This window comes from Halichoerus grypus, chromosome 10 (assembly GCF_964656455.1).
Source record: "Halichoerus grypus chromosome 10, mHalGry1.hap1.1, whole genome shotgun sequence".
Classification (NCBI taxonomy): domain Eukaryota; kingdom Metazoa; phylum Chordata; class Mammalia; order Carnivora; family Phocidae; genus Halichoerus; species Halichoerus grypus.
Genome location: NC_135721.1, coordinates 87486958 through 87498856, shown reverse-complemented (window position 1 = coordinate 87498856; position 11899 = coordinate 87486958). Strand labels below are relative to the sequence as shown.

The window sequence follows — 11899 nt, the reverse complement described above, 5'->3', positions numbered from 1 at the left end:
GTGAAATCACCAAGGTACAAAATTTTGGAAAACATGGCACTAAATAGACTGTGGAAAAGGACACAGTGTTGACAGAGCTGAAACAAGAAGGCAAAGTGTCCTCTTGTTCAACCTCAACTGGAAAAGTGTGTCTGGTGCCTCAAAATTTTCAACACGTTGTATGGGTACGTGTCCACCACAACTGCAAAAGTACCACACATCCTGATTTGGGGGTTACAGATAAATTTACAAACACGGACTCTGCAAATAAAGAGATTGACTACTGCTAATCATTTCACAATCACACTATTGGTGTTTACTTGAAAGAGGGAAAATTTTAAAGTAACTTACAAAGAACAGTAGTAATATTTAGGGAACATTTTATAAAAAAGAAAAGGTTTACATTTACAACACCAGCAAAAGGTTCTTCATTAAACATGTTTAAAAGTAGAAGAAAGTTTACCTGAAATAAGTTATAATCCTGGGATTCAGTAACTAATCAACTTTTAAGTGTAGCTCAATATACTGCCATGACACATCTTGAATTCTCTGGATTTTCTAGTTCCAGTTTCTAGCTGTAAAATCTTCAACTCATCTGTTAAGAAGACAGCACTAAGTTACATCTTAGAGTAGGAAAAAAAGATACTTCAAAAAAGAAAATAATTGGGATCCTAAGCTATAACTATTTCAAATAATTCTCTTTAACAGTGTTTACACATTTAAACAACTTTAAAGACATTTCTTTACACAGTACACATTTTCACAAATTTTTTTTTTCTTTGAAGATTTATTTTCAGAGAGAGAGCAGGGGAGGGACAGAAAGTCTTACACAGACTCCCCGCTAAACAGGGAGCCCAACATGGGGCTAGATTTCACACCCTGAGATCATGACCTGAGCTGAAATCAAGAGTCAGACACTCAACAGACTGAGCCGCCCAGGTGCCCCCATTTCCACAAACTTTTTTTTTTTTTAGATTTTATTTATTTATTTATTTATTAGAGAGAGAGAGCATGAGAGCGGGGAGGGTCAGAGGGAGAAGCAGACTCCCCGCCGAGCAGGGAGCCCAATGTGGGACTCGATCCCGAGATTCCAGGATCATGACCTGAGCCGAAGGCAGTCGCCCAACCAACTGAGCCACCCAGGCGCCCTCCACAAACTTTTTAAGCAGCATGTACCACTACTTAATACATTCTGTAATGATTCACATTCCCAGGAAGAACAATGGATCCTGTACCTATTTAAAAAAAAAAAATTTTTTTTTAAAGTAGGCTCCACACCTGGTGTGGAGCCCAACATGGGGCTTGAACTTACAACTGTGAGATTGAGACCTGAGCTGAGATCAAGAATCGGACACTTAACCAACTGAGCCACCCAGGCGTTCCTCATGTACCTATTTTAAATACTTTGAGTAATAGCACTTTAAGAGAACATTTTAAGGATATCTGGAAAATTAATGCATGGGAAGAACATTTTGCTGGTTTCACTTTAATCTGTTCTTTTTATGCAATCACTACTGTTCTAATCGGGAAATCCCTTAAGATGCTTCCAAAAGCACAATCCTGGGATCCAATACCTATGTAGTCAAGCCCACAGAAAGTACTGGGATTCACAGGTTTCTCAGCCCATAATATACAAGCTTACACCTCAACAAAAAGAAGACACTGACTTTTATTCCTAAATTAATGTGATGCACATACCTTTTTCAATTTATAACTTATTTTATACTTTGCTCTTAGGATAAGGGCAAATCTCTAGCTGCATGGCTGATAAGGACATTATAGAAATTTCACTTTAGTAGCTAGAATTACATGTTAGCATTTTTAAAGTGAAATGCTTGTCTTTTTAAAACTTCAAAAACCAAAATTAACTGGGAAAGGCGTAGGTGGCTTTTCTAATTGGTTGTTGCATCACAGAAGCACAGCGTATGTTATATACAAGTCTCATTTTGGTTCAGGCCAGCACCCTGTGCTTTGTAAATCACAAAACAGGGTTTGCGCTGAGCGCAAAGAAACTGCTTTTGACCAAACATGTAATTACCTCAAGTTCTAGTTAGTAACATACACATACTGACTTAATCTCAGCTTTCACCGAGCAAATAAACTTTAATGTTCTCAAAAGAAGAGACTTGCCAATTAAGCTATCCTCTTGGGGAATTTGGTTACACTATGTATTTCAGTCAAGTGGGAACACACCTGTTCTTGAAAGTCTATTATTGTTTTATGGTTCTAGCAGTCCTTGATTCAGCAAGTATACTGTAAACTATCTAGAAAGGTATTTACTACTCATTTAAGGCCCAATGTCTCAGATTCACGGATTATTTTTTCTTAAAAAGATCTGAGCTCTTTTTGGGAAGACCCCTCTTGGAAAGCCGGCCCAAGTGCAAAGCTTTAATCCTGATGTTACTGAGGTCAGACCAGTGGTTCGCTTCAGGAGATTTTGTCATTGTGCACCCCACAGAGAGCAAACTGCTGATGGGCACACTGCAATTCGGCCTTTTATTGTCATCACTCCTCAGTAACTGCAGGGAACAATCTCTCAGGAAAGGTTTTATATACTGAAGATCCCCAAAAAGTTAGCAAGCAAGGTTTACCTGCCGAAGGTGCTCTGTTTTTGTCTCTCCTGGCCTTTGTGGTTTTCTGGTGGGAAACCCAGAAGCAGCACCAGCAGGCAGCGGACGACAGAGTGCTTCAGTGAAGTTCAGGGCCAAATTGCTTCCTTCACACACCGCCTGTGACTTTGAGAGTTAAAAATATATATATTGTTGCTACACTATTTGTAAACAAATGGCTCTTATGACAATTGTTAGAAGGAAAATGACAACTGCCATAAGTAGTATGACTAACCTTAACCAAACCTCTAGTTTACTCTTCCTTCCTTACATTCCCCATTATTCTGAGTAACATTTCATCAATTTTATGTCTCAGCAAAAATTCTGCTAATATTTGACCCTTCTCTATCATATTTATTTCTATCTAAAAAAAAAGCAAAGGAAACTTTCGAAGTGTTGCAGTTTTCTATTTTCTCTTGATAATGCCTTTCTCTGCTATGGAAGACATGTTTCTAGAGATGAGACCAGACCACTACAATTCTTCCAATCTCTTCTATTTATAGTTTAGTGTTCAAACTTTTTAATTAAGGAAAGCTAAGTCTGATAGCTGCTAATTAAGAAATCACACTTCTGTAATTATCAAAAACAATTTACCTTGATCTGTCATAGTATTCTTTTTAAAAGTCTGCTTCAATGGATACTGTAAAGAATTATTAATTAAAGTATTTCTCCCAAGTATGTATCTTAAAATACAAAGAGCACAAAAATCTACTTGGTACAGAATCAAGGACATACTTTCCTATTCTCAAAGAACCATAGAAGGCAGATTTCAAAGATAATGGCTATTATGGAAACCTACTTTGAGGCTGTTAACATGAGAGCTCAAAGTAAAACAAATTTTGTTTCAGTAGCTCCTCATATTGAATCTGGCCAGAGTTTACTTCAGTAAAGTGGGAAAAAAAAAAAAAAAGGTAAAGTAAAACTCACCAAGTGTTTCACTATGAGTGGCTAGAATCCAGGTGCAACAAATAGTTTGAAAAAAATAAGCTATACACAATTTAGATGCAGCTGTAAGAATAAATTCTTTAAATTTTTTAAAATTCTATTTTTCTCAATAGACATTTATTTTTACTCACAAAATAAAGATATACACAGCAACTAGCTTAGAAGCAACAAAGGACAACAATTTCAAGTTAAGAAATAACTTTCCCTCACCCTCCTCAACCTCCACCTACAAGAAGGGAGAGAAGAGTATGTGTATGCTTAATCATTTTAGAAAACTTAAGAGCACGGTCTCCAAAAGCTTTACATTAACCTGATCCTTTCACCTATAAGAACAGCCAAGATTTTAAAAAGGATAGATGATGACACAAGGTCATGACGATTATGTCTGCTTTAAATCAATCAGGAAAACTGGTTGCTTATTTTGTAACAATGACAATCAAAATTCTCCATCTATCACCTTTTTAATTGTAAAGATTAAATTGTAGTTGGAACCAACACATTCATCATTTACAAAAAAAGTCTGCCTACTCGATTTCCTTAAGGCAATGAAAAATTTATTGCTCATGTGTGATGCAGAATCTTAGCTTCCTTTATTTGTAGAAAAAAATGGATAAATTTCCCTCTCCTTTAAGGTGTCAAATGAAATTAGGAATTAAAAAGGAAAAATGCAAATCCTAAAGTCATCTAGTGCTTTTCCTATAATTCCGAAGAGAAAACAATTAAGAAGTCTTCTTAGGTTTCAAAGTCTCTAGATGATGACATGGAGGTTCAAGAAAGCTATAGATTTCTCCCATCTCATTCACAGGTTTAATGTTCTAGAAAAGTCTTTCCTCCAGGGAAAACTCGTGATCACTGAATTATACAATTCCATTTCTACTAGTCTAAATTCAGTTGCTCAGTCTAAAGTCATCCTTGAGAAACAAAATTAATCCTGTTTTCACAGTACCGTAGCAGCTAGTCTACTATTCAGAAACACCCCCCACCTGTCCCCTTTAGAGTGCCTTCCTAGTGGTCTCTGTAATAGTCCAAAGCAACATACTGTTTATCATAAATGATATATTTTAGTAGATAAATATATTACGACTATTCAAAATCTCTTTAAGAATAAAATATCTTAGCCCTTTGTATATCAAATCAGAACCCGAAAGGTAAAAGAATGTACATTATTTTCAAATATACAAACTATGTGCTGAAGTTAAAAAAAAAAAAAAAAAAGTCCTTTAATTCAAGCCAAAGCTCTGTCCGTGATGTGGTCATCAGGATGTGCGCTAGGAGATGGGTCCTCCACGTTGAAGGTCACTCCTGCCTGTTTCTACGACAAAGCAACAAAACCAATGTTAGTCACTTAGCATACTCTAAATTTTAATTACATAAACACTGTGACCACTTAGAGGCTATAATTCAAGAAACAAATAACAAAAATTTAAATAAAACTTACATGTAAAAATGGCAACCCATTAAGTCATGAAAAATATACAAACATCTTCCTCACATATATGGTATGAGAGGTTTTCTAGTATTAGCCTAACCAACATTACTCTGATTAGCATGGGACTATAAAGAAAAGACAGTCTTAGTTGGTGGTATTAATGTATGTTTTTAGAAGTAAACCACACAGCTATGACAATGACCATGATGATGGGGTCAGCGTCACTGCCCATGAAAAGAGCGAACATTTACTGGATTATGTATGTGACCCAATGTTATTATGCTCATTTTACAGATGATTAAGCACAGGCACAGAGAGGTTAAGCTATCTTGGAAGAGCAATAGGTATTCAACACCAGACAGACTGGTATTACTAGAAAGAGTAGCACAAAATAATTCCAGCACAAAGGTTTCTTACAATAATAGAATACTTCCTTAAATACAGAACCGAGTATTTGAACTCACCTACAGTCAGAGCCAAGGTCAACTGGACAACAGGAGCACTCACGAGGGAAACACTCTCTGGCGAGTAGTCTACCATTAGTAATTTCCATGTTTTATTTCTAGTTGCTCCTAAGAGCCCAGTAAATGTTTTCTCAACTTTAAGTGAAGCCACATTTTATTCTGGAAGTACTAATGTCTGCTTAAAAAAACTGATTTCTCTAATTTAATATTTCTCAAATTATATTGGTACAGTGATAAAGTAGAAAGAACATTATCATTTAAATTACCTGTCAAATTACTGGTGAACAAATACTTGGAAATTTAAGGGAAAAAAAAAGGACAAAAAAAGAAAATAGAAACCAAGTGTGTGTGTGTGCGCATGCGCGCGCGCGCGCGCACACACACACACACACACACACACACACACACACACACGTATGGGGATAGGGCCCAGCTTCTTCAGAAGGCATCTAACATTCTGTTGTTTTATAACCTAGCTTCTTTTCCCACCTTTATTTCTATGCACTAATTCACATGATATCATCTTAGTTCTGAGAGAGGAGAGATGCTGATCAACTAATGCACAACAGGTAACAAGAATGCAGGAAAACATGGGGGACTGCTTTTGAAGGACATTTAGTCAGGATAAGAGTCCTTACCAGTTTTTAATTATCTCAAGGGTAGTCAAGTACTACAGAAAGGAAATTTAGTTTCTTTTCTGGAGACTGAAGGCAATGGCCAAAAATTACACTGGCATGCACTTGGGCTCAATTTGATGGAATCCCTGAGGTGGTTCAATCCCAGCAGGAGGCCAGGGAGCTAGTTAGGAGAATGCCCTTCCCACCTTCTAATGCTCTGAAATGGATGCTCCCCTTCTCTTCCACAATGTGGTCTTTTCCCTCTGATACCAGTTTAAAACCTAAGTTCTAATACTTCTAGCTATCTTTGCCTCACAGATCTAAAACATGTCAAACACAAAACTAATTCAGTTCGAATATCACTAATTTGGAAAGTATGTGTCCTCTTCCCGTATGGCAAAATTCAAAATTAGAAGCATCAATTCTTTTTTTTTTTTTAAAGATTTTATTTATTTATTTGAGAGAGAGAGAATGAGAAAGAGAGCACATGAGAGGGGGGAGGGGCAGAGGGAGAAGCAGACTCCCTGCCAAGCAGGGAGCCCGATGCAGGACTCGATCCAGGGACTCCAGGATCATGACCTGAGCCGAAGGCAGTTGCTTAACCAACTGAGCCACCCAGGCGCCCCAGAAGCATCAATTCTTCCCAGTTAAAATAATATGTAAATTTATTTGATTATAATAAAAATTCTAATGGGATTTTCTTTCACTTGGCAAATATTTTTTTTTTAGAAAATGCAGAATAGTCAGATGTTTTTAAATTCAAGATGAAGGGATTTGCCTTGCCAATATCAAAATGTATTCATAATTATTATTCACTAAATTATTAGTCACTAAAATAATTATAATTCACTAAATGTTGGGACAACTGGTTAAACTTTGGGGAAAAATAGGTTAAATCTTCTCTTAAACCATATGGATTAAAGATTTAAAGGTAATCTTTAAAGGAAATACAAAACCACAAATATTAGCAAGATATGGGTTAATATACTTAGATTCTGAGATAAGGAAAACCTTCCAAAGTTAGCATGCTATCAAAGGCAGAATCATGAGAGAATATGTTGGACTAGAGAAAAATGAAACATTTCTGCTTACAAAATACATCAACCAGGAGAAGCAAGATGGCAGAGGAGTAGGAGACCTAAATTTCGTCTGGTCCCAGGAATTCAGCTGGATAGGGATCAAACCATTCTGAACACCTACGAACTAAACAGGAGATCGAAGAAAAGAATAGCAGCAACTCTCTGAACAGAAAAGCGAACACTTTCTGGAAGGTAGGACGTGCGGAGAAGGGAATCCGAGGCGATATTCGGGAGGATAGACGGCGGGGGAGGGGGCCTCCGTTGGCCGCTTCTGGCAAGTGATAGAGCCCCGGAGCACAAAATCGGAACTTTTAGAAGTCGGCTCCACCGAGGGACATCGCTCCAGTGGCTAAGCGGGGAGTGGAACCCTCGCTGGGACACTGTGGTCTCAGGACCCTCAGGGTCACAGAAAGACCGGGGGTGCCTGAGTGCGGCAGAGCTCCCAGGGATCGGAGCAGGGAAGCCGGCTGCAGAGACGGAGCCGAGGAGTGGGCTCTCAGCTCAGGGTTGCCATAAACCATGATCCGCGGCACAGTCGGGCCACTACTCCTCCAGCAGGGACCCAACAAGTGGCAGATCTGGGGAGACTCCCCTTCCTCCCCTGGGGAGGAGCGGTGCGGGACTCTGCTGGGTTTGGAGACTCCACACGGGGTCGGGTGCCAGAGATAGAAACGCTCGGTCACTGGCCGGGTGAGCACGGAGTGTGGCCGGAGACCAGGGGAGACGGGAGTGACTGACTGCTTTTCTCTGGGGGCTCACTGAGGAGCGGGGCCCCGAGTTCTGGGCTCCTCCGGGGCGGAGATTGGGAGGCTGCCAATTCCACACTCGTCCTCCAAAGCTGTACGGAAAGCTTGCAGGGAACAAAAGCTCCTGAGAGCAAACCAGAGCAGATTACTTAGCCCGGACCGGCAAGGGCGGGGCAATTCCGCCTCCGGCAAAGACATTTGGGAACCACGGCAACAGGCCCCTCCCCCAGAAGATCAGCGAGAACAGCCAGCCAAGACCAAGTTTACCGATCAATGAGAACGGCAGAACTCCAGCGCTAGGGGAATACTGCACATAGAATTCATGGCTTTTTTACCATGATTCTTTAGTCTTTCAAAGTTAATCTTTTTAATTTTCTTTTTCTATTGTTTTTTGAATTTTTCCTTTTCCCTTTTTCAACCAACATCTTATCAATCTCTTTTTTTAAAATCTTATTTTTCATTTTTAGAGTCATATTCTATCCCGTAGTTAACCTTATTTTTGGTATATATATAAGTTGTTCTCTCTTTAAAATTCTGGGATACAGTTTCTTCTAACAGACCAAAATATACCCTAAATCTCTAGTGTATGGCTTTGTTCTAGTCTCCTGCCTGATCACATTGTTTTTTTTAATTTCTCGTCTTTCTTTTTTCAACCAACTTATCAATTCTTTTTATTTTTTTATTTTATTTTTTTTTAAGATTTTATTTATTTATTTGAGAGAGAGAATGAGACAGAGAGAGCATGAGAGGGTCAGAAGGAGAAGCAGACTCCCTGCCGAGCAGGGAGCCCGATGTGGGACTCGATCCCGGGACTCCAGGATCATGACCTGAGCCGAAGGCAGTCGCTTAACCAACTGAGCCACCCAGGCGCCCTATCAATTCTTTTTATAAAACCTTTCATAATTTTCATCTTTACAGTCATATTCCATCCCTTCATTGTATTTACCCTTATTTTTATACATATATAAGTTTTTCTTTCTTTAAAATTTTAGGAGGCAGTTTCTTCTAACAGACCAAAATACGCCCAAAATCTAGTGTGTGGCACTGATCTATTCACCAGCCTGATCATATCTGATCATAACCTGTTTTCTTTCTTTCCCTTTCTTTTCCCCGGTTTTGGGTCTCTTCTGATTTGTTTAGTGTATATTTTTCTGGGAACGTTGTTACCCTGTTAGCATTTTGTTCTCTGATTCATCTATACTCCTCTGGACAAAATGACAAGATGGAAAAACTCACCTCAAAACAAAGAACAAGAGGCAGTACCGACTGCCAGGGACCTAATCAATACGGACATTAGTAAGATGTTGGAACTAGAGTTCAGAATGACAATTATAAAGATACTAGCTGGGCTTGAAAAAAGCATGGAAGATACTAGAGAAACCCCTTCTGGAGAAATAAAAGAACTAAAATCTAACCAAGTTGAAATCAAAAAGTCTATTAATGAGGTGCAATCAAAAACGGAGGCTCTAACTGCTAGGATAAATGAGGCAGAAGAGAGAATCAGCGATATAGAAGACCAAATGATGGAGAATAAAGAAGCTAAGAAAAAGAGAGATAAACTACTGGATCATGAGGGCAGAATTCGAGAGATAAGTGATACCATAAGACAAAACAATATTAGAATAATTGGGATCCCAGAAGAAGAAAGAGAGAGAGGGGCAGAAGGTATACTGCAGCAAATTACAGCAGAGAACTTCCCTAATTTGGGGAAGGAAACAGGCATCAAAATCCAGGAGGCACAGAGAACCCCCCTCAAATTCAATAAAAATAGGTCAACACCCCAACATCTAATAGTAAAACTTACAAGTCTCAAAGACAAAGAGAAAATCCTGAAAGCAGCTCGGGACAAGAGGTCTGTAACCTACAATGGTAGAAACATTAGACTGGCAGCAGACCTATCCACAGAGACGTGGCAGGCCAGAAAGGACTGGCATGATATATTCAGAGCACGAAAGAAGAAAAATATGCAGCCAAGAATACTATATCCAGCTAGGCTGTCATTGAAAATAGAAGGAAAGATAAAAAGCTTCCAGGACAAACAAAAAATAAAAGAATTTGCAAACACGAAACCAGCCCTACAAGAAATACTGAAAGGGGTCCTCTAAGCAAAGAGAGACCCTAAAAATAACAGACCAGAAAGGAACACAGACAATATACAGTAACAGTCACCTTACAGGCAATACAATGGCACTAAATTCATATTGTTCAATAGTTACCCTGAATGTAAATGAGCTAAATGCCCCCAATCAAAAGACACAGGCTATCAGACGGGATAAAAAAACAAGACACATCGGTATGCTGTCTGCAAGATTCATTTTAGACCCAAAGACACCTCCAGATTGAAAGTGAGGGGGTGGAAAACCATTTACCATGCTAATGGACATCAAAAGAAAGCTGGGGTGGCAATCCTTATATCAGACAAATTAGATTTTAAACCAAAGACTGTAATAAGAGATGAGGAAGGACACTATATCCTACTTAAAGGGTCTATCCAACAAGAAGATCTAACAATTGTAAATATCTATGCCCCTAACATGGGAGCAGCCAATTATATAAGGCAGTTAATAACAAAACCAAAGAAACACATCGACAACAATACAATAATAGTAGGGGACTTTAACACCCTCTCACTGAAATGGACAGATCATCTAAGCAAAAGATCAAAAAGGAAATAAAGACTTTAAATGACACACTGGACCAAATGGACTTCACAGACATATTCAGAACATTCCATCCCAAAGCAACAGAATACACATTCTTCTCTAGTGCATATGGAACATTCTCCAGAATAGATCACATCCTAGGTCACAAATCAGGTCTCAACCAGTACCAAAAGACTGGGATCATTCCCTGCATATTTTTGGACAATGCTTTGAAACTAGAACTCAATCACAAGAGGAAAGTTGGAAAGAACTCAAATACATGGAGGCTAAAGAGCATCCTACTAAAGAATCAATGGGTCAACCAGAAAATTAAAGAAGAATTAAAAAAATTCATGGAAACAAATGAAAATGAAAACACAACTGTTCAAAATCTCTAGGATGCAGCAAAGGCGCTCCTAAGAGGAAAGTATATAGCAATACAAGTCTTTCTCAAGAAACAAGAAAGGTCTCAAATACACAACCTAACCCTACACCTAAAGGAGCTGGAGAAAGAACAGCAAATAAAGCCTAAACCCAGCAGGAGAAGAGAAATAATAAAGATCAGAGCAGAAATCAATGAAATAGAAACCAAAAGAACAGTAGAACAGATCAACGAAACTAGGAGCTGGTTCTTTGAAAGAATTAACAAGATTGATAAACCCCTGGCCAGACTTATCAAAAAGAAAAGAGAAAGGACCCAAATAAATAAAATCATGAATGAAAGAGGAGAGATCACAACCAACACCAAAGAAATACAAACAATTTTAAGAACATATTATGAGCAACTATAAGCCAGCAAATTAGATAATCTGGAAGAAATGGATGCATTCCTAGAGATGTATAAACTACTAAAACTGAACCAGGAAGAAACAGAAAACCTGAACAGACCTATAACCACTAAGGAAATTGAAGCAGTCATCAAAAATCTCCCAACAAACAAGAGCCCAGGGCCAGATGGCTTCCCAGGGGAATTCGACCGAACATTTAAAGAAGAATTTATACCTATTCTTCTGAAACTGTTCCAAAAAATAGAAATGGAAGGAAAACTTCCAGACTCATTTTATGAGGCCAGCATTACCTTGATCCCAAAATCAGACAAAGATCCCATCAAAAAGGAGAATTACAGACCAATATCCCTGATGAACATGGATGCAAAAATTCTCACCAAAATACTAGCCAAGAGGATCCAACAGTACATAAAAAGGATTATTCACCACGACCAAGCAGGATTTATTCCTGGGCTGCAAGGTTGGTTCAACATCCACAAATCAATCAATGTGATACAATACATTAATAAAAGAAAGAACAAGAACCATATGATCCTCTCAATAGATGCACAAAAAGCATTTGACAAAGTACAGCATCCTTTCTTGATTAAAACTTTTCAGA

The 11899-nt window shown here is 38.5% G+C and overlaps 1 protein-coding gene and 1 non-coding gene across 5 annotated transcripts in view; both read right to left on the bottom strand.

Moving 5' to 3' along the window:
* RNF149 (ring finger protein 149) overlaps positions 1–11899 on the bottom strand; it is a 40328-nt gene that overhangs the window by 2143 nt on the left and 26286 nt on the right. For 3 of the 4 annotated variants that reach the window (XM_078056784.1, XM_078056783.1, XM_078056785.1), the window contains exons 7-9: positions 3183–4845; positions 2571–2714; positions 443–574 (exon numbers count right to left, since the gene is read on the bottom strand). In XM_078056784.1, coding sequence (XP_077912910.1) covers positions 4802–4845 — 44 coding nt within the window. In that variant the 3' untranslated portion in view covers positions 443–574; positions 2571–2714; positions 3183–4801. The remainder of the gene's footprint in view (positions 1–442; positions 575–2570; positions 2715–3182; positions 4846–11899) is intronic. The other variant, XM_036087953.2, reaches the window with a different exon arrangement.
* On the bottom strand, positions 2382–2496 carry LOC118532993 (small nucleolar RNA SNORD89). The gene has a single exon (XR_004915987.1). It is a non-coding gene; the product is annotated as a small nucleolar RNA SNORD89 (small nucleolar RNA).